A 23535-nucleotide genomic window follows, 5' to 3' on the forward strand; every position below is an offset into this window, starting at 1 on the left:
CCTTGGATTGCGAATAACTTGCTCTGCGAGTGTTCCGCAAGACGAGCAAACGTTTCTAATAAATTTTAACTTCATAAACGAGCAAGGTCTTATAACACAGGTAATACATGACGCCAAATGTCACGTGATCACAACTGAGCCAACGGTTCTTGAAAATCGCTTTGATATGTAAGCGTGTTAGATCACAAGCATGTTTCTGGAACGAATTATGCTCGCAAACCAAGGTTTCACCGAATAGGACTACCAAAGTACTTTCCCACAGCTCCCTCTATAGTTACCTTTAGCAAAGGCGTTTGACTGAGGACACATGGAAGAGCATACAGTTGTGTCACAAACTGTCTGAGTTCATTCACTGTCAATTGATTTTGGGATTTTCCTCCACCAGATCGGTATCTGTAAAGGCAAAGGCCCGAGGAAGCCATGAGGACAAAATATATTCACCATTCCCCTATTCAGTGTCACAGGAATACAGGACAGAAGGAAAAACCAATTCACAACAGGTTGCCAAGTAGAGCCACTTAAGAGTGCAACCTCAAACAGAAGTACATACCTAGTTTGCCTTTTGCCATTAAGCAGCTGCTGAGCAACAGAAGCACACTTCTCCGCGTCCTGTGTGACTAAGCGAAGGTGGCGCAAAAGATCATTGTCTGGGAATTTCTTCATTTCCGATTCCTCAATTAAAGCCTTAAAGCTCACAAGGCCTAATAATAAACAAAAGGTCATTTTTCCGTAATCAGTAAGTTTATACGAGTGGTATGAAACACAGAGGAAGGGTTTGCTTTTATCAGTTATCTAAAATACTTGTGGTGTTTTAAGACATTAACAGATTTGTCCATCTCATTTTTATTTTTTGGCTGAAGGTAGAGTGTTTTTATTTATTTTTTAAGTCTCCTTTATTTTTAAGTAGTCTCTATGCCCAATGTGAGGCTCAAGCTCATGACCTAGAGATCAAGAGTCACATGCCCTTCCAAAAGAGCCAGCCAAGTGCCCCCTTTAACACTGGTGCCAGCCAGTGTTAGAACACTTTAGAGTGTTTTCACAAGTGCCTAGAGCTGCTCTTCAATATGGAAATGTCTAGACCTGAAATGTTTAAGATATGGAAAACAACAGATTTGTCAAAACAGAGCAAAAGCAGATTCTTATTGTTACACAGACCACTCCTGTCTCCTGCACTTGGCAAGTATGCAGTGTGCTCAGAGAGAGTGATACTGAGACCTTCCCCTAAGTAAAAGAAGGGCAGATTTACCTGTTGGGACTACAGAAAGGAAAGAAAGTGAAAACACTCTGAAAGAGATGGCGGGGAGGGGGTGTGCCTGGGTGGCTCAGTCGGTTAAGCGTCCGACTCTTGGTTTCCACTCAGGTCATGATCTCACAGTTTCGTGAGTTGGAGCCCCGCATCGGGTTCTCTGCTGGCAGCACAGAGCCTGCTTGGGATCTTCTGTCTCCCTCTCTCTGTGCCCCTCCCCTGATCATGCTGTCTCTGTCTCTCTCAAAATAAACGAACTTAAAAAAAAAGAAGAGAAAAGAAAAGAAAAGAAAGAGATGGGAAAGGAAGTAGTGACTTTCAAGGTAGTAACAAGAGACAGAAACTTTGACTTTGATTAGCACTAAAATGTGACAAACCAGGGGGGTGCCTAGATGGCTCAGTTGGTTCAGCATCTGACTCTTAATCTCAGGGCTCTGAGTTCAAAAGCCCTACGATGGGCTCCACCCTGGGTGCAGAGCCTACTTAAAAGAGAAGACAGGTGGGGGCAATGATAAACCAGAGACCCATAACTTAATAACATGCTACCTCTGTCTTGAGATCTAGTTTTAATTTTTTTTAATGTTTATTTATTTATTTTGAGAGAGCGGGCGCACACATGAGTGACCAGAGGAGGGGCAAAGAGAATCATAAGCAGACCCTCTGCTGTCAGCACACGGCCCAACATGAGTCCTGTTTGTGAGTCACAAACCATGAGATCATGACCTGAGCTGAAATCAACACTTGGACACTTAACTAAGCTACCCAGGTGTCCTGAGATCTAGTTTTTTAAAAAAAATGTTTTTCTAAGGTTCCATATAAAATGTGAAACATTTTTGTACTGAGACAAGAAGTGTAAAAGTTATTCTGTTTCCGAATACTATGACCTTTGTTAAATATACGATCTTGTACAATTCATAGATCAAGATTTTCCTGTGATGGAAAGGGCATCTGCCTCATCCACTAGTGGCTTTATAACTTTCTCTGCTAAGACTCCGTAAACCAGCATCAGGTCGTTTAAAGTAACCTGTTCATTGGTAACTATGTTGGCTACATTACAATCAGTCCCAATCTGCCAATCACCAAGAACATCACATACTTTTCTTTTTGTTAATCTTTGCCTCCAAAGCTTCATTCACATTCAGGGCCCATTCGTTGTAAGATTCTGCTCGAAGCTTCAATGCATTCATCATGGGGTAGAGATCATCCAGAGTGTATCTGTACCTAGAAACAGAGGAGCAGACATAGTTTTGAGATGTCTGGGCTTGGAGAAAATCACATATTTTACACGCAGTACTTCAGCCCTGGAACAGGAACGCCACAGAGCTTTTATTAAGGATTTAGGGTTTTCCAAAGAAAAGATCATTTTTCCTACTCACCTCAGTTTATATTTATAAGGGGGACAGGAACACAATTCTTTCACATGATGCAGGCAAACAAGCAGGCCAGGTTTACAAGAACAGGAGATGGCAGACATGAAGCATGTCGTTTTGCATTTTATACACTGACGCTCATCATCTGGCAACAGCTCAAAATCCATTCTTTCTGAATCAATTACTCCCTAAAATAAAGTGTACTTTAGAGACCTCCAAAGGATAATATAATCCACCGGCCCCCAAGAAAACTACATAACAGCTGAGTTTAAAAAAAAAAAAAAAAAAAAAAAGTGGGTGGGAGGGCCTTACGAAAATAGGAGTGCATGATTAAAAATGTCTGGAATACAAAATAACAACCACCTAGCTACTATGGGCAAGGTAAACTACCTCATTTGTTTAGAGAGAACCTCTTTTTGGACAAGGTAGGCCCTTATGTTTGGTCATTGTGATCAGAGTGTGTATGAAAACAGTTATCAATAGGATCGTTCACTACTGACATTAGCTGTTTATTCTACTACAAATTGGCTCTGTCCATAATCTGGATATAGACAATAAAAGCAAAAGAAATGTATATACTTTCTACTTCAGAGGAAATATTATACAGGAATTCAGAGTAATAAAAAGAACAAGAGTAAATAAAAAGGAAGGAAGAGGAAAAGACTGTCATGAAGGGATTATTGATGGGAAGATGCTTAGTGGTAGATCAGTTCTCACATGAAAAAGTTATCTAAAGGGATTATTATTTATCCAAAATGTTAGAAAAACATACAATAAAGACTACAGTCATAATGAAGTATTTCCTAATTGAAACAGTATCAAGAAAAATAAGATACTGAACCAGTAAATTTCAACTGCAGTTTGTACCACCTGACACCTGGAGAGCCCTCTAGGATATACTTTTGTCACTCAAAGATCAAGCGTTTACCACCTTTTCTCCTTATCTAAAAGGGAATCCAAATCCAACCATGAAAGTGCCAGAAGCTGATTAAGTCAATTTATGAGACACCAAGCTCCTTTGTTTTACTGTTACTCTGTATTTTAACCTTTTGACCATTTTACTTCCTGATTACAAGGACCAACAACGACAGAGGAGAGTAAGGAAACCACTAATGAATGAATTTTGGTTTTAAACTGGAACTGATCATTAAAAAGGACTTGGAAATAAAAATGGTTGCACTTTTATTTAAAATGAGATTAAGGACCAACTTTACAGATTTTCCTTGAGAATGACCCATATACAGTTTGCCCAATTTTAGTTTGTAAATTTCCACATCTAGAAAAAAATTTTAAGCTCTTCAAGTTTCAAAAATGAGTTACCATTATTGCTATAAGACCTTGGTAAAGGCACTTAAACCCTCTGGGCATTGTTTTCCCTAACTGTAAAATATCAGGGGAAGGTGAGTAAGCTGTTGTTGATCTGTACAGGCTTCAGGGAGTCAAAATTCAAGGATTCTATCTAAAACAGCACATTAAAAAAAAAAAAAATGAATGTGACTATTTATTTGCAGATACCACTGTCCCCAACAGTCTAACAAAAGCTAATAAACAATTGAGTTTATTAGCAAGGTTGCAGTATACAAGTAGTCAATATACATAAGTCAATTACATTTATAAATATAAGCCATAAACCATTTGAAATAAAAATTGTTTTAAAGTATCATTTATAACAGTACCAAAAAACATAAAGTATATAATTATAAACCCAAGAAACTATGTATAAGATCTGTATGCTGCAATCTACAAAATACCGAATGAATGAAATCAAGATGACTTAAATAAATGGTGGATATACTATGTCCATGAACTGGAAGAGTCAACATTGTTAAAATATCAATTCTCCCAACTATATTCATGGACTTAATGGAGTTCCAATGAAAGCCTAACAGGTTTTTTGGTAGAAATCAAAAAGCTGATTCTCAAATTTATATGTAAAGCAAAGGAACTAAGATAGCCAAACCAATTTTTAAAATGAACAAAGTTGTACGACTCACACTACCTCATTTCAAGATTTATTACAAAGTTACAGTAATCAACAGCATAGGGTAACAGCAATAGATAAATGCATAAATTAAGAGAATACAACAGAATGTAGAAATAGACCCATATAGGTGAGTCAAATTTCAACACAAAGGTGCCTGGGCATTTCCACAGAAAAAGAACAGCCTTCTCAAGACCTGGTGCTAAAGCAATGAGACACCCATATGAGGAAAAGAGTCATCCCAACCCACACCACACCTTACACCATAAATAAAAATTACTTGAGATGAGTTAAAGATTCATATGTAAAACCTAACACTAAAAATTCTAGGTGACTGACTATACAGGAGAAAGTCTTTGTGACTTTGGGTTAGATACGATTTCTTAAGGACATAAAAGAGATGCAAAAAAGAAACAACTGCTTAACTGAACTTCATCAAAATAAACTTCTGCTTTTACAAAGACACTGCTTTGAGAATGAAAAGACAAGCCACTGACTAGAAGAAAATATGTGTAGAGCACCCATCTGACAAAGGATTGGCATCCAGAATACACAGAAGTCTCACAACAATCCAATAAAAAGGGGGCTGGGACAAAACACTTGGACAGACACTTATCAAAGAGATACATACACAAGTAGTAAATAAGCACACACATGATAAGATGTTCAATAAATCAGTAGCCATTAGAGAAGTAGAAATTAAAACCACAAAGAAATACTAATACACATCTATCAGAATGGTCTTAAAGGAAATTAGACTAAGAAAAGACTTCTTAAAATGGTACTAATACGTGTAAGAATTTTACTAAGTAATGCCCTGAGATATGCAATTAGAAGGATTCCAGAACCTTACCAATTTACGGACAGTTTCTCTTAAAGCTTTCTCATCCTCAATCATAATGGCCATGTCTTTCTGAACAGTTGAAGCCACGACGACATCTAGTACATCAGCCTTGGAAGCCATCTTGCAAATCATCTCATCATGGGAAAATACACAATAGCGGTGAAGCAAACGATAATGCTCCACACACTGTCGGCCTAATGGCAGCTGGGTCAAAAGACAGAGAATACATGACATTCATTCATCTTTCTCCTTCCTATTTCCAAAGACTTTTGACCATTATCAAATTACTAAATATGATATTCTGGGTCATAATACAAATATCAACCCTAAAACCAGACTCTAAGAAGCCTTGGGCCTTTTTTTTTTAATCTTTGCATCTCAAAAGATCTGGCATATTAGGCAGTTAAAAAAAACCAATGGACTTGGGTGACTGGCTGGCTCAGTCAGAAAAACATGCAACTCCTGATCTCAGTTGTCATGAGTTCAAGCCCCACGCTGGGTATAAATAAACTTAAAAAAAAAAAAGTATTAACAATGTATTATTGTCTATAACAATGTAAACTCTAACTGGACATATGAATTTACACATTTCCTGAAACAACTATGCTGAACTAGTGTGGGTTAACCTACTCCAGGGAATAATAATGCTCCAAAGTAGAACAGAAAATAATTTTAGATACAGGTGGTACTATTACACAAGAAAGCACTGAAACAAGGTTATAATTCATTAGATTTAACATCACACACTTAAACTAGATCTTTTTATGTAAATGAAAAGTAATATTACTAATACAAAAAGTCTACTTTACAAGGCACCTGGGTTTGGCTCAGGTCATGACCTTGTGGTTCATGGGATTAAGCCCCACGTAGGCTCTGTGCTAACAGCACAGAGCCTGAGCCTGCTTGGGATTCTCTCTCTCCCTCTCACCTGCTCGCACTCTCTCTCTCAAAATAAACAAACATTAAAAAAAAAAAATCTAGGGGCGCCTGGGTGGCTCAGTCAGTTAAGCATCCAACTTCGGCTCAGGTCATGATCTTGCAGTTCATGGGTTTGAGCCCTGTGTCAGGCTCTGGGCTGACAGATTCGGATTCTGCTTCGGATTCTGTGTCTCCCTCTCTATCTCTGCCCCTCCCCTGCTCATGCTCTGCCTCTGTCTCTCTCTCAAAAATAAATAAATATTAAAAAAAAAAAAAAATCTACAACCAAAACCAAATACATCACTGAAAATTGCTGTCCTGTAGATAATTTAAGCTACTGCTGTATAGTCTTAAGACTGAACTGTTTGTTATGAGTTTGCAATGAAATCCTGAATTTCACCGAAAATGTAAATCAACAGACTCATTTATTCATCAAGTCTCACTTTTACAGAAGAAAAACATTATCAGCTGAACCCAGTAGTGCGCTTAGTTAGTACAGCCCTGCTTTACAATGTGATGCCAAGTACTCTATCTCACTATGGATGGTAAACAATTTGTAAACCAGCCATTTGAGCAGCAACAGGTTTAAGCAACCATACACATGAAAGCTTTTAAAGTATTATATACCATTTCTGTAGGAAAACAATACATTTGAAAAGGCTCACTAAGTCATAATTACATACCCAATCAACAGTGCAGAAGTTAACAGCCTCAGCAAAATTAAAACCTTGATTAAAACCACTGTGGTAGGCTCTTGGAAACGTAATCACAAACTCCCCAGCACACTGATTAGTTCGGTAAACCTATAGAGACAGAAATTGGAGATTTTTAGTGACATCCGTGAAAGACAAACTGGGCACAGACTATCAGATAAGTCTCCAGAAAGGGAAGCTTTCTGCTAACTAAAAGTGAACCATAAAAAAAGAACTACAGTAGAAGAATCACAGAGATACTCGTTTCTGTCACAAGATGGAATAGTACCCCAGACTAGTAGGCTGATTATTAATATCTGAATAGAACACATGGCTTTTACTACAAAAATTTGGCTACATCCAGGATTAGGACACATCTTTCTAAATATAGCTACAGTTAAGAATATTCTAATTTTATTATACCAAAATAGGATCTCCTACCACCAGTCATCCCATACAGCGATCTTGATTTAGGCCTCAAACTTACCTCCCAACAATTCCCCTTTTCTCACCACCCACTCAACGAAGAACAAAACAAAACAAAACAAAACCCTGCATTGGGGAGCCTGGGTAGCTCAGTCGGTTAAGCATCTGACTTCTGCTCAGGTCACGATCTCACCAGTGTGTGGGTTCAAGCTCCGTGTCAGGCTCTGTGCTGACAATGGAGAGCATGCTTGGGATTCTCTCTCTCTCCCTCTCTGTCTACCCCTCCCTGACTCATATTTTCTCCCTCTCTCTCAAAATAAAAAACTTAAAAAAAAAAAAAAAAACACGTGTATTAAGGCAGCAGTCTCTTGGATATCAGCCTTAGCAACATTTTTCTGGATAGGTTCTCCTCAGGCAAGGGAAATAAGCAAAAATAAACTACTGGGACTACGACATATTAAAGAGCCTTTGCACAGCAAAGGAAACCATCAGTAAAAATGAAAAGGCAACCCACTGAATGGTAGAAGATATTTGCAAATTATCTATCCATTAAGGGATTAATATCCAACAACTCAACACCAAAAAATAATAATAATAATAATAATCCAATTGAAACGTAGACATGAGTAGACATTTTGCCAAAGAAGATATAGAGATGGCCAGCAGTAGGTGAAAAGATGCCCAATATCACTAATCATCAGGAAAATGCAAATCAAAACCACAATGAGAGATTTTACACCTCTTAGAATGGCTAGTGTCAAAAAGACAACGAAGGGGCACCTGGGTGGCTCAGATGGTTAAGCATTCAACTTCGGCTCAGGTCATGATCTCACGGTTTGTGGGTTTGAGCCCCACATCGGGCTCTGTGCTGACAGCTCAGAGCCTGAAGCAGAGGTGCCTGGGTGGCTCAGTCAGTTGAGTTTCCGATTTCAGCTCAAGTCTCTATTTCAAGGTTTATGAGTTCAAGCCCCGCAGTGGGCTCACTGTTATCAGTGCAGAGCCTGCTTCTGATATTCTGTCCCCCTCTTCTCTCTGCCCCTCCCCTGCCCACAGTGTCTCTCTCAAAAATAAACATTTTTAAAAAATTTGTTCTTGGGGTGCCTGGGTGGCTCAGTCGGTTAAGCATCTGACTTCGGCTCAGGTCATGATCTCGCGGTCTGTGAGTTCAAGCCCCGCATCAGGCTCTGTGCTGATAGCTCAGAGCCTGCAGCCTGTTTCAAATTCTGTGTCTCCCTCTCTCTCTGACCCTCCCCCGTTCATGCTGTCTCTCCCTGTCTCAAAAATAAATAAATGTTAAAAAAAAAATTAAAAAAAAAATTTTTTTTTTTAATTTGTTCTTAATTAAAAAAACCTATAGTGCTCTAGGCACACAGATCCTCAGGCTGAACTTACTCCCATAAAATAATAAAATTAAGTATCTTTTCAACATCTCTCTCTCCATCTTGTCCAAAATGTAGTTCCTGGACTAAGAGTATTAACACCAACTGGCAACTCGGAAATGCAAATTCTCGAGCACCACCCAGACTAACAGAACCAGAAGCTCTGGGGGTGAGGTTCAGCCATTCGGGGATCAGATATAGGCGGAAGTTTGAAGACCACTACCCACCACATGGGCACAATCCCTTCTACAGGGAATAGTTCCTCCCCTCTACCCCCAAATCCACCAAAAATATTCTTTATCAGAGCTCCAAGTCTTAGTTCAAATGATCATTACAAGTCCTTTCTAATTCTCCCTAGAGTTAGTGCATCAGCCTCATAGTTGACAGCACTGTTAAAGCACACCACCGTTCCATTATCTGTGTAAAGAGTATCTGTCTTTAACCCTTAAATTCTAAGTCTCAAATGCACAGGCTCACTCATCCATCTCTGTGGGTCCAGAATCAAGCCCCATGGGTTCCTCAACTAAATCACTGAGAATCATGGCCAGACGTCTCATTTAGGGCAAGTTACTTATAACAAGTCAGAAAGATCAGTCAATATGAGGGGGAAAAATCAATGTGAAAAATACCAACACAAGGAGATGGTGGTATTTTGGTAGTTATTGGTCATTACTTTCTAAGCTAGTCTCCATGAATAATTTATGATCCCTCAAAGAAAAATCCTTTCCATCTGTCCCCACTTACTAGCCCGTGGCCCCCAAAGCATGAAATTTAGGTCACAGCAACATCAGGAATGCACTTTAGCGCAGTAACCGTACCATCTACATTCGACTTAGCTAACTGAGATGGACCCCTCAACTTCACACGCTTCACTCTGGCCTCCCTAAATATCTTCAGAGCATTCTCCAACAGGAAACCATATACAAGTAAGTGTCACTTTGTACACCAACCTCAGAGGTGGTATCACCAACAACAGCACCTTTCAGTCTAGAGTAGGAACCCTGAAATCTAAGCTCAAGAGCTTGCAATAAATTTTCTCTTTAAGTAAGCTTAATTGGGGTGGAGATATAATACAACTAAGACCTACCAAGCATGGAGATCATTTCAGTTTATCATTCAAAATTAAGTTCAAATAGATTCCATAATTTTTTTTTTAAGGTAGGGACAGAGTATAAAGGATTCTGACACTAGAGCTTAGATCTAATTATTAGAACAGAACCTAGACATTTTCACAGTAATTTATACAAATAACATTAAGGTCTTTGTTTTGTTGCACTGAAAGACTGAAGCTATAAAGAAAAATTATGGTTTAGAAAGCTTGAATTAGACACTGGAAAAAAAAAAAAAAAAAGAAAGCATCACACTTAGTATTTGCAAAATATGGCTGCTTGGCAACCTAGTTATTAGCTGCAACAAATTCGTTTTTATGGTGTCCAAGGATCTAGTCTGACTGGCTTATTGCAGTATAGTATCCAATTACACCAAGCAGCTGTTTCTGCTACGCAGTTATGGTATGGAACACATAACCAAATCAATGCATAAAAAACTGAGTAAGGGAAGAGAAGTGGTAAATTAAGCCTGAGTGGCAGGAGGATTGACCCAGAACATACAGGCACTTCATGAGTCATCAGGGTATTGGGGTTCATGATGGTCACAAGCTGATGGAGAAGATCTGGCTGGGACACAAAGAGCTCTGGAGCTAGTTTCTTCATTACATTTTCTAGCTGCTCGGCAGCATACCCTGGGACTCCATACCAGGTTTTTGGCTCACCCCTGCAAACAGATTGTAAAAATAAATCAATCTCAAGAAATACATAAACATGAAATTTCATTAGAAAAAAATCAGTCTGCAACAACATAAACAAAAAATAGTTCACAAGTCGTATATTTCAGACCCTGCTCTGTTAAGATTATGCTACACAGGAGTGTTCTGAGTGTCATTAGAAATGTGATCTGAACATATATGATGCATTTCCCCCCTTCAAATGTATAGAATTTGAACATGAGACTTTATGTCCCAGGTCCCTCTCCTCCTTCCCATTTTTACCTGATCCTTTAGAAAGTGAAAATATCTAGAGTTTCTAAGAATATAAGATAACGTGTTAGCTACAGGGTATGTGGTTACCACAATTTCTTATAGCAATTGACAAGGGATGGCAATTCTCCATCATCCTTTTCCCTTGTCCGTTCTGACACGCAAGGTTAAATCAAACACTAATAAGGCAATTAGCATTTCTAAAGAGCTCTTATTCTTCAAAGCACTTTAAACTGTCAACCAATTAATCTGTAACATCCCTGTGAGGTATGGTAAATATAATCTTCATTTTACAGCTGGGAGCAATTGCCTAGGGAAGCAGAACTGATGCTCCACATATATTTGCCAACTCCCTCTTTCTTGTGGTACATTCTCAAATTCCTCGTGTGGGGACTTAAGTGAGTTACAGATCTTCAAATATTTCTGTACTTAGAAAAGCAAGGGAAATGGAGGGGGTAAAAAAACAGATGTGAAAGAAGCAATCGCTTTGCTTAGAGTTTAAAAAAAAGTCTGAATATGTGCACCCGGCCACCACGCACACACGCACTGACGAAGCCCATTCTACTATGTATAATGACGCCAGAACTCAGCAGCACGAAATAGAAGCTGGCAGTTCCAAGGACCTGGACTCTAGCACCTAGACTTCACTACTCGTCCAAAGGGTATCTGAGCTGCCACTGGCATGGAATGGGATTTTTCCATAGTAAGAGCAAGGCTCAGTGCTTTTTAATCTTTCCATGAGTAAAGATTTTTCACTAAAATCTGTCTACCCTCTCTGCAGAAACATGTTGTACCTGAAAAATAGTGTGTGTACAATTTCAGGGGATTTATGGACTTCCTAGGAATCCTTAAGAACCACTGCCTTAACTTGTTAAGATGCCTGTTCCAACAGTAGTGAAAACTTGGGGGGGAAAAAAATAGCTCGTTACTTTTCAGACACAGTTGAAGAGTTAAGACACATCTGAGACGAAAAGGAAAGTTTCCAGCCCAGCTCGCATACCATTTGTAGGTTATCTGGAACTTCTTACCAGTGCAGGTAGTTAATCGAATAGCTCCAGTGGTCTTCAATATGCCAACAGAATGAAGAAAAGCACATTCCTACATATAACCAAGGAAGTTTCATGCCACATATATCAGCGGTAATGTGAGCAAGGACAGACTGTTCCATCACTGGCATATTGTTCAAATTCCAGCCACTATCAAGATATTCCTAAAAAGAAAGAAGCAAACAAGGTATAAAGGTTTAGCTACATCATGCTAACGTTTTAGATTCTGCACGTTTCAGAAAGCTGACTGAAAACAGTCTTCAAAACAAAAAGGCTGGGATCAGAGGAAAGGAGGGGAGACCACTATGCTGACTTCTTAGATGCCCATATATTACTTCTGCTCAGTTCTGAACTTTATATAAACGGACTCATATAGTATACACTTCTGTATCTGCCCACTCCCTTTGTTCTGGCTACAGAGGAAATACATCGTATCAGTCTGTTTATATCAAGTTCAAAAACAGGCCATCTAACCTATGGTGCTCCAAGTCAGGATAGTGGTTGTCCTGAGACAGGGAAGGTAGGAAAAGAGGGAGGACAAAAGGGGAACTTCAGGGGTAAGGTCTGGTAATAACAGGTAATGTCCTTATTCTCGTTCTAGTGCTGGTTACATGGGTGTATTCAGCTTGTGAAAACTCATCAAGCTGTGCACACTGTTATGTACTCATCTAGGTTAGATTTCAAAAAGGTTTTTAAAAAAAAAAAAATCTTCCTAAAAGTTTGCTATTGTGGAAAATACTAGACTCATAAACACTGAAGTTAAAAGATAAATAGGTCTGGTCCCAATCCCTCAAATTTTCTTCAGAAGGAGAAACCAAAGTTATGGACTGAAGGCACAGGGGAGGTTAAGCATCTCCCCACATCATCACAACGCAGTAGAACAGCTGGGACTAGAATTGTTCTGTGGGCTCTTTCTACTTTTCTTGAAATCATTAAAAATCTAGTAATCAAAAATGTGCTGAAAGTAATCATAAGTATTACTTTAAGCCAACCAAAAAGAATTTTAATTAATAATTCAAGTTCCAACCATACATATATTTGCAGTAAGGCCATGAATGCTGTACTATGTCCTTTAGATAAGGATATGCTGAACTATCAGCTTTAAATGCAGGTTTCTGCTTGAAATACAAGTGCCTCACAGCTACAGCCTACCTCCTCTTCAGGTGAAAGTTTGATTTTCCCATCTCGGACAGGGAAGCCACTGCCAAATTCTTTTGAGGCAATATCGGCTCCATATTCTACTGTGACATCCTCTTCAATAGTGCTTACCAGTCGCCAAAATTCTTTCTCAACCAGTTCTGTGGGAACCATCTGGAAACAAAACAATGAGGAAGAGAAAAAAATGAATTTTTTCTCAGACACTCACAAACTACCCATGACCAATCTGAAGAGATTAGCTAAGTGACAGGAATCATAGGATAGCACCCTAAGGAAAATTATATCCATAACGTTCCACAATTGATCCCAGGCAGTTCACACATACACATTATTTTCTGAAAGCGACTGTCTAACTAAAGAGGAAGTACTGATTAAGAATTCAGGTTCCTCTATCACCAACCTGGCTACGACTCTAAAAGGGAGTCAAGGAAAGCAAAATTCTGACATTCAAAAACTGGAGATGCTTTTTTGTATGGGAAATAGAATACATAACTTGATGGACTATTACACAGTAATAACAGCTGTGTGTGAAGGACGCTTTATCCGTGACAGGTGTCCAAACACATTACCTGGGTGCACCTTACGCTCCTCTCACTAGGCCTGGCTGACAGTGCTGCAGGGAGCCATGATGAAAAAGAGTGCAGAACGTGAACAAAAGAGCAATTACTCTACAGCAGTACAAAGAGCCACCAGACGGAGTGTCTAGGATCTGTGGTTAATCCCACCTGAGTCTAGAGACAGGTAACTTAAATGCGATCCCTCAAGGTCCTCATCTTCTAAGTAAAATGAAAAACTAAGCACAGAGAGAAGAGGTCACATGCATACCACCAACTGGTGAAGCAAACATACCAGAAAATAATATACTACAGGAGGTGTCAAAAGAACTGAAAATTCAGAAGAGCATATTTTGAATTTATAAGCCCATCAAATAGGCAAACATTTTAAGTAACTTAACAGCTAGCGTTAGTGCTTTTAGGGAAAAACAAATTCACTCATATACTGCTGGGTTCCCTTAAATGATACAGCCATTAGAGTAGGGAGAAAATTCATCTGACCTCAGTAAGCATGCCAAGAAAACAATCCAGCTAAAGAAATCTACATGTGTGAAGTGTCTGCTACAGTACTTTGTTGGTAAGTGAGAAAAAATACAACCCAAGTGTCCAGAATTACGGTAGGAAACCATTTAATTCTGGTGTACTCACTTGATGGAACATTAAATGCTGAATGAAACATGCTTATGCTTCTAAGAGCATAAAAGAAAATTTAAAATGAACTCACCCTGAAGTTTATAATACTTATGATAACACAACAACATACACAAGCATGCTGACCTGCACACAGGAGTCATTCAGTACATTGTAAAGCTTTCCTCTTCTTTTTTTAATTTTTTTATTTATTTTTTTTTAATTTTTTTTTTTTTAACGTTTTATTTATTTTTGAAACAGGGAGAGACAGAGCATGAACAGGGGAGGGTCAGAGAGAGGGAGACACAGAATCCGAAACAGGCTCCAGGCTCTGAGCTGTCAGCACAGAGCCCAATGCGGGGCTCGAACTCACGGACCGCGAGATCATGACCTGAGCCGAAGTCGGCCGCTTAACCGACTGAGCCACCCAGGCGCCCCTCCTCTTCTTTTTTTTAATATGTCCTACTAAATATTGACAACTCTTTTTTTTTTTTTTTAAGTTTATGTATTTATTTTAGAAGAGAGAGAGACTGCATGGGACAGAGAGAGAGAGAGAGGGAGAGAGAGAGAAAATCCCAAGCAGGCTCTGCGCTGACAGCACAGAGCCCTATGCAGGGCTCAAACTGGGAGATCATGACCTGAGCCAAAACCAAGAGTATGATGCTTAACCGACTGAGCCACCCAGGCGCCCGTGTAAAGTTTTCTTTACAGTACATTTGTTCAACTAAAAGCACTGCTGTTGGTCTCCTTTACTAATATTCTGTTACTGATGCTGTATAATTTGTGTGGAAAAGCCCCTCTTTAGAGAAACCAAGTGAAAAATCAGGATGTATTTTAAAGTATTACAGAATTTTAATATTACTAAACAAATTAAAAGTTCACTGTGCATAATGACTATCAAAATAAGCACCAAGTCAAATTTGTCTTCAGATACATCTTTCTACAAAAGTTATTAAAATTCTGTATCAAAGCAGTATGTATGTACATACATGGACTGGCATGTTGAAATAATCAGATTTGAATGCATCTGCCATTTCCCCAAAAGTACGGAGGGTATAGTCCCTGGCTGCTTGTTCAAAGCCAAATGCCTCTTGTGGCTTACTACACTCCTGCCAAAATGAAAAAGAAGGGAAAAAATATTTTTATTTATACATTAGTTATATTTCATTTATATATATTTAAAAAACAGATTAGTTACGTAGTGTTTGTTTAAAATAGAAAAAAAAGCTGAATGGATACACTTCAAAATAACCGTTACCTACTGATTGTAAAATCATACTTCTATTTTTTTTTTACGTCATTCAGTCTTTAAGACGTTTTGCAAAGAGCATGCAATGCTTTCTTAAAGGAAAAAAACATTTTAGGTGTAGTTAAAAATTTTTTTTCTGCCTCTTAGCTCCTTGCATGGCTATAGAACTCACTGTCAAGACCTCCTTCCTATTCAGGTCCAGCCCTTTTTTTTTTTTTTTTTTTTTTTTTGAGCATCATTATTATCAACTGCTAAATCTAAAACCCAAAAGCAAAGAAAAACTTTTCTGAAGGAAATTCTCTAATGCCATCTCTGCCATTAATTCTTACCTGGGCCAAACACTTAGGACACCTCCAGTCTCCCTTGGGAACATCATGGAGAGGTGGGATCAAGCAAAAGGTGTGATAACTGTCATCACACCCATCACACAAAAGAAGCCGGTCTTCATCATTGCCACTGCCACATAAGAGGCAGACATACAAATCCACCTGTAGCAATAAAAATAGGTACAAAACAATGGGACATGAGCTACAATTTGATTTTGTGAAATTCTAAGAATAATCGGTCAGGCATAATCTAGTCTCTCCATCCTCCTTCAAATGCAAATGCTTCACCCTCTATAAGAGGTATTATATTTATTTATTTTGAGAGACTGTGTGCGTTGTGTGTGCATGCATACACAAGTGGGGAGGGGCAGAGAGAGAGAAAGAGAGAGAATCCCAAGCAGGCTCCATGCTGTCAACACAGAGCCCAACGCAGAGCTTGATCCCACAAACCGTGAGACCATGACCTGAACCAAAATCAAGAGTTGGATGCTTAACCGACTGAGCCACCCAGGCGCCCCATAAGAAGTATTTTAAATGAAAATGCTTCACCTTTTATAAGAGATATTTCACAATGCTTAATGCATTCCCAACTCTAAAGTATAATCTCTAAACTTTTCAGTTGTGTATTTTAGTTAAAGTTCATTATTAAGATATCTAGCTTTTAGTAGTTTAGAGAATGATAATCTAGAAGAGTAGCAGGTAATAAATTGTCAGCTTAACCAAAAATAGAATTTATAAAAAATTCAATTTTGCCATGTTCAAAAGGAAAGAAAAGTGTTTAAGTTAATTAACCACAATAAATTACTTTATATTCTATTTAAGGATTCATGGTTAAGAAGTTCCCCAAATACAGTGATAAAAATACACAGTTATTACCTGTTACAGGCTCTATTGTGTCCCCCCCCCCACCCCCCGCCAAATTCATGTCTTGAAGTCCCAACTCCCAGTACCTCAGAACGTGGCTGGATTTGGAACCAGGGTCTTTAAAGAGGTTAATGAAGGTAAAATGAGATCATAATGAGTGGGCCCTAATCCAATGATTAGTACTGATGAAAAGGAGATATGGACACAGATGTGTACAGAGGAAAACCATGTGAAGATACAGGGAGAAGATGACCATCTACAAGCCAAGTAGAGAGGTCTCAGAAAAAATCCACCCTACAGACGCCTTGGTCTTAGACTTCCAGCCTCCAGAAATGTGAGAAAATAAATTCTGTTGTTTAAGCCACTCAGTCTGTGGTACTTTGTTACGGCAGCCCTTGCAAACTAATACATTTCCAATAAATATGGAAAGCTAATTCAACTAATAAGGGAGTCTCACTTTTTCAGTCTTTTTTTGTATCAAATAAAAACCTGGGTTCTGATCATTTTCTGTGGGGTTTTTTTGTTTGTTTGTTTGTTTTATCCAGTGGTGGGAGGGGAGGGGGGGAAGAGATGGTACTCATCAATAGGACACTTAATTGGAATAATTTCAAATTCCAAGATAAAAAGCACTTGTTCAAGCTACTCACTTGGCTCTCGGAAGGGGGCAGAGAAGAAAAGCAACCAGATCTCTGTAATGTCCTAAAGCCTCACTTTTAAGTTTCTGTTTGAGAAAATGACTACTTAGTCCTCCAACTCTTGTTGGTGCTCAATTCCTATCCCCCCCACTCCTTTTCTTTTCCTTCCTTCCTTTTCCTTCCTTGTTGTAAAGTTGGAAAACATCAACACGATTTTTGATCTAGCTTTCAGCTCATTTGGAGGTGATCTAGTAATTTATGAACATTCCACATATAATCTAGCTCACCATTATTTGTCTCTAAATTGAATGTACTCCAGAAAAATGGGCGCCAAGGCCGCCAGGTGTTATTATCTTCATAAGGCATTTGTGTATTTTCTCAATTAGAAAGATACTACAAACTGACATGAAAAGGTCTTTTAATTGTCACACTCTAAACTAGCAGTCCTAAGTAAGGCACAAAAGGATAACTGGGGGGTAAAAGCGTTTAAACGTATCAACTCACAGCATTGGTGGTTTTTTTAGATCGGCTCTTGGGTTTTTCCTTCTCGCTTTCTACAATGTACTCTTTCTTCTCAATGGGTTCTTGCTTGACGATGCTTTTCATTTCTCTCTCTGTAAGAGGTAGTCTGAGTTAGCTCTTCTGGTACTACGCTTTACTCACCTTGCTCTCTCCCTATCCCAAGCACTCACAGGACACAAACACAATTTTGCTCCTCCTTTTCACTGTAGCAACAGCACCCAGTGTTGCCATGTTCAAGGGCTAAGTACTCATTACTTCATGATAAAATGCAAACTCTCACAACATTTAAATGTGGGTACTTCTGCAGATGTTGCTCAGTTTGGGAGCTTTTAAGACAGGAGCTGAAGATGTGGTCTTCTTAACGACATGTTACTGAGACATAACATATATTGATGAAAGCAGGTTCCTTGTGATCTTAACTATAAGAGACTAACTCCAATTCACCATTGGCCTCTCTTCCACAATATAGATTATCCCTTCATAAATTATGATACATACTACCCCAACTTCCTGGTTCCAAAGACTGAGAATCTTGGCTAAAACACTAGCTATCAATTAGTGAACTATCCTCTGGTAGGTGCTGTGCTAAATGCTTTCCATGAATTATTTAACCCTTTGCAGCAAATCCATTTCAAGGACAAGAAAACAGATATTAAAAGAAGTCAAAAAATACTGAAGGTCATACAACTAGTTAGTGGTTAAGCCAGGATTCAGATTCAGACCTATATTTTTAAAAATCCATCTACTTTCCACTACATTGTGCTGCCTTTCCAATAACTTACCAATCACTAAGAACAACCAATTTTAATAACGTCTTCATTTGTATGTGCCTGCCTATACAGGGTTTGAGCCCTCTCTTACAGCTTTTTAGTCCTAAACTTACTTCTCATCGACTAACATCTAGCAATGGCCACCCAAGCAATTATCAACTAAAATTCAGATTTAGAAAGCACATCAGCTTGCCATGCCTGAAATAAACTTATCAGATATCCAGTCAAAGGCAATTATGCTTCTCATTAATCACTTCTTTTCAATGAATGCAATGTAACCAAATTTCAAAGTAGCAATTAGTGACAGTAGAGAAACTGAATCGTATTTCTAATATGCATATACATATATATATATATATATATATATATATATATACACACACACACACATACACACACACACATATATATATGTATATATGTATACATATATGTTTACTTCTGGTCACTAACTACAAGAACAGGGACATTAACCTACTTTAAGATTTTATTTCAAGGCCCAACCCACTGATTAGTATTTAATAGTTGCTACAGTGTTTCCTTAATTAACAAATGAATGATATTTGTACTTATTTACTTTTTACTTTTTTCCTACTCATGGATAAACTTTCTTACCAGTTTCACATTTTGGAGTTGGACAACCCATTCGTCGTCTCAGGTTATGAGTTCTGGCTTCTGCTGTCTCTTCTGGTTCTATTTTAATATTCATGGCCTTTAAAAAAAAGTGTCACATATATAAGTATTTCCCTTAAAAAAAAAAAAAAGGAATTTTCTAAAATCCAACTGAAATCTCAAGGTGACTATAATCTTATAAATTGTTTATATTAGTAGACCTTCAAAACATGCTTCTCTCTCACCACAAAGGAGAGATCCACCCTTAAAATTACTATTATCTAAGGAATGGACCAAAATCTTTGGGATTACAAGAGTATCTCCACTCAGGTAGGCCAAAAAAAAAAAAAAAAAAAAATAGGGAAAAGTCAAAGATCAGGGAATAAATGAGGGAAAATGTCACTACCAGAATTGGGAACAGCTCTAATTTTCCTCCTAGAAGCTTCCCAGTTCTCACCAACCCACCTCATGCTTTATTCAGTCATCACTAAACCCAACCACTCACAGTTATATAAATATCCTAATTTCATTAGCCTAGAAGGGTCTGCTAGCTTCTTCCAAAGTCTGCCCATTATTTACAGAAAACTCAGCTTCCATAATAATTTGTTATTAATTCTTCTATTAAACTGTTATTACAAACTACTACTCTTCTAACATCACTAAATTGCTAAGGATTCCCCACCCCCATCATTGAGGGTAAATAAGCCAGTCTCAATTTCCAATGTTTCTTAAAGTGGTAATACTTAATAATGAAGCAAAACAACTTTAGCAAGGGTTTGTGGAACTACACTTGATCATTTTTGCCTGTGTTCATTTCTAGGTATTCAGGATGTCCACTGCAGACAAAATTTTTCCCAGGGTGATATCATCACCCTATGTGTCTCTCATCTAGGCAGACCTAGGTATCCAGAGCAGTAGGGCATGTCTTACACATTTAAAGGCCAAGGTGTGCTCAAACAAGAATTTTTAGACTAATGAACTTTAAGAGCATGCTTATAGACTTCAAATAACCATTATTTTCCTATTCTGAGGCAGTCTTAATTCAGAAAAATAGAGCCCCAAATTTTTTCCTTATCTCTAACTTACCTAAGCTAAAAATAATTGCCTTATTTATATCCCTTTCCTCAGAAAACAAAACTGCTCTTTTTTAATCTTGACCAATAATTATTAATAACCAGAGGCTGTTTTAGACACCAATCAATGCAATGAGGCTTAGTCAGCTCTAAGATGTTGCTAATACATTAATCACTGATTGCCAACACTTACATGTCCATCAAGCCAGGCAAGAACACCCCTTCACATGTGTGTATGGAAACAAAGTAACTGGGAAAATAATCTTCTCTTTCCCAGGGGAAACCTCTCAGAGCAGAAAAACCTTGATGCAAACTATCTTTCTCGTCAGTTCTCTCCTCCTGATCTTCCTTATGTTCTACTTTCATTTCATCTTATATATTCAATGCCCCCACTCCCATGCTGCCTAATTAGTTTCTGTCTTAGCATAAATATCTGCTATTCCTTTTCAGGAACTCAGGACAGCAGCTTTCAATATCCTCTATCCTCTCTGATCAAAACAAAACAAAACGATAGTTCCCAGCTTTCTATCTCCTAACCTCAATCCCCAATAGACACCGTCTAATTTCAAAACAGGCAAACCAAATACCATCACAATGAATGCCTGTCCTTCCTCAGTTAATTAAGCAGCTGTCTGTCCAGGCAGCATAAACCTAGAAAGAGTTCTCTTTACCCTTTTGACAGTTTCCCCAAGTGTAAAAGCTAGAAGACACACAGCATCCTTCCATGAAGTGAACAAGGTTCATAACTACGAACAGTACACACGTGACAGGAATCCAGCATAAGTCAGGCATTAGTGCCAGGGCTCAAGAATTCTGATCAACTGAATGAGGCTCTCACCTCCGCTCTCATGCGTTTTGCTCGTCGGGCTGGGGGGCATGTTTCTGAGGGCTGCACAGACTGCCTCTGGGGAATATCATGGGGTTTGTACTCCTTGTCCTTTGTGTCTGTGCTCAGGTTTGGCTTCTGCAGACACTAGAAATAAAACACAATTGTATTAATGAATTTCCTCTCCGTTTTTAATCTTAAGAATTTCAATGTATTTTGCAAGGTACATTTTACGATTATTTACACAGAAACATAAAAGGTCTCCAACTTTTAAAATCCAAATAAACACAAGTCTGCAGTTACCAATCATATACACACACATATAAAAGCTTAAACAATTTTTTAGCAGGTGAATGGTGTTCCTTCAATTCACTTAACTGTTCATGCCATCAGGTTACACCAGGCCACAGTAGGCTCAAGGCCCTCCCAATGAGCCACTTGCAATTAATTAAAGGCTCAAACTGTTAGAAAGGCCCCTTATAGGGGCGCCTGGGTGGCTCACTCAGTTAGTTAAGTGTCCGACTTGGGCTCAGGTCACGATCTCATGGTTCGTGGGTTTGAGCCCCACATCAGGCTCTGTGCTGACAGCCCATAGCCTGGAGCCTGCTTCAGATTCTGTGTCTCCCTCTCTTTCTCTCTCTGCCCTTCCCCTGCTCATGCTCTCTCTCAAAAATAAACATCAAAAACAAATTTTTTTTAATTAAAAAAAAAGGCCCCTTTTAAGCTCCAAAAATGACCTTCCTTATTGAGAATATTTGATTTTTTACAGTGTTTAGAGTAATAAAATATGGAATCCAATAGGTTTTCTAAATTTTAAAATTCTGCAGTTTCAAACATAACTAGCAATGTTCTGTGATCAAAAGATATCATCTGAATTGAGAAAACGGGTAATTTGACTAAACCGTTCTCCCTGATTAGTGCTTTCATTTACTTCAACATATTCCTACAAGGTCTAACTCACAAGGCAAAGGTTAATAAGTAGCCCACGGCAATAACTTTGGTTCTGATCAGACAAGAGTCTCCTGCTTTGATTATTTTTTACTTTGATTCTAAGCTTGCTGATAGAGGGTATTTAAATGCAGGCACAACAAAACAGAGTAACATCAAAATATTACCACTGAATCTAATATGAATTTCAAGTAACTAACACTTCTTCATAATAGGGCCCATAATTATCATAAGAAACATTTATAAAAGCAGGTTCCCAATTGTAACTACTTAGGGTATAATGTATCATCTATGTTGGGATAAGATACAGTGAAATAATAATCTTCTAGAACTCCTGCTCTATGGGTACCATTACTACCATATAGTCTCACAACTGGTACAGAAAGAATCCAGAGAAGAGGGGTGGAAACAATAGCAACCAAAACAGAGTAAGAAAACCTATGTCTAACATCTACGAAATATGATGCACTAGAAAATAATACTGATACAGATTACTTGATACTCTTAAACAAGTAATAAATCTACCACTGGTACAACCACCTAAGTATTTTAAGTATTCTGTTCATTCTAATTAAATTCATACATTGATTTCATCTGGAAATATTAACTAAATTAGTATAGAATACCACCCTCCATTCTGTAACAAGTCCTCAAATTGAGCATTTAGAGTATATTTAAAATTTTTTTTAATGTTTATTTATTTCTGAGAGAGATAGAGTGGGGGGAGGGGCAGGGGGAGGAAGGGCAGAGAGAGATGGAGACACAGAATCCAAAGCAGGCTCCAGGCTCTGAGCTGTCAGCACAGAGCCCGACGCGGGGCTCGAACTTACAAGCTCTAAGATCATGACCTGAGCTGAACTTGGACACTTAACCAACTGAGCCAACCAGGTGCCCCAAGAGTATATTTAATGAAAACATGCAGATGGGAACAAAACCTGCCTATCATCTAAATTAAACTCTTTTAGGGGCACCTGGGTGGCTCAGTCCATTAAGTATCCAACTTCGGTTCAGGTTTGTGAGTTGAAGCCCCACACTGGGCTCTCTGCTATCAGTGCAAAGCCTGCTACAGATCCTTTGTCTTCCTTCTCTCTCTCCCCCTCCCCCACTCACTCTCAAAATAAACATTAAAAACAAATAAATTAGCCTCATTTATATTTTTATATAAACTTTTAAAAAAATATATTTATTTAAGTAATCTCTACACCCAACATGGGGCTTGAACTCATGTCCCCAAGATCAAAAGTAACATGCTTTTATGACTGAACCAGCGAGCATGTATGATCGTGCGGATATGAACTGAACTGAATCAAGAAAATTTTATTAAGTGGATGGTCAGAAATTTAAAACTCCTAGGGGCACCTGGGTGGCTTGGTGAGTTAAGCATCTGACTCTTGATATTGGCTCAGGTTGGGACCTTGTGGTCGTGGGATC

At 38.5% G+C, this 23535-nt stretch overlaps 1 protein-coding gene across 2 annotated transcripts in view; it reads right to left on the bottom strand.

Annotated features, from left to right (window-relative positions):
* Positions 1-23535, bottom strand: part of KDM5B (lysine demethylase 5B) — an 80687-nt gene that overhangs the window by 21518 nt on the left and 35634 nt on the right. For both annotated transcript variants that reach the window (XM_049634373.1, XM_049634372.1), the window contains exons 5-18: positions 21169-21303; positions 19261-19357; positions 17858-17967; positions 15858-16016; positions 15269-15388; positions 13090-13248; positions 11920-12101; positions 10467-10629; positions 7043-7162; positions 5451-5645; positions 2623-2804; positions 2343-2467; positions 551-701; positions 279-393 (exon numbers count right to left, since the gene is read on the bottom strand). In XM_049634373.1, the coding sequence (XP_049490330.1) occupies positions 279-393; positions 551-701; positions 2343-2467; positions 2623-2804; positions 5451-5645; positions 7043-7162; positions 10467-10629; positions 11920-12101; positions 13090-13248; positions 15269-15388; positions 15858-16016; positions 17858-17967; positions 19261-19357; positions 21169-21303 (2013 nt within the window). The remainder of the gene's footprint in view (positions 1-278; positions 394-550; positions 702-2342; positions 2468-2622; positions 2805-5450; positions 5646-7042; positions 7163-10466; positions 10630-11919; positions 12102-13089; positions 13249-15268; positions 15389-15857; positions 16017-17857; positions 17968-19260; positions 19358-21168; positions 21304-23535) is intronic.

Source organism: Panthera uncia, chromosome F1 (genome assembly GCF_023721935.1).
Source record: "Panthera uncia isolate 11264 chromosome F1, Puncia_PCG_1.0, whole genome shotgun sequence".
NCBI classification, from domain to species: Eukaryota; Metazoa; Chordata; class Mammalia; order Carnivora; family Felidae; genus Panthera; species Panthera uncia.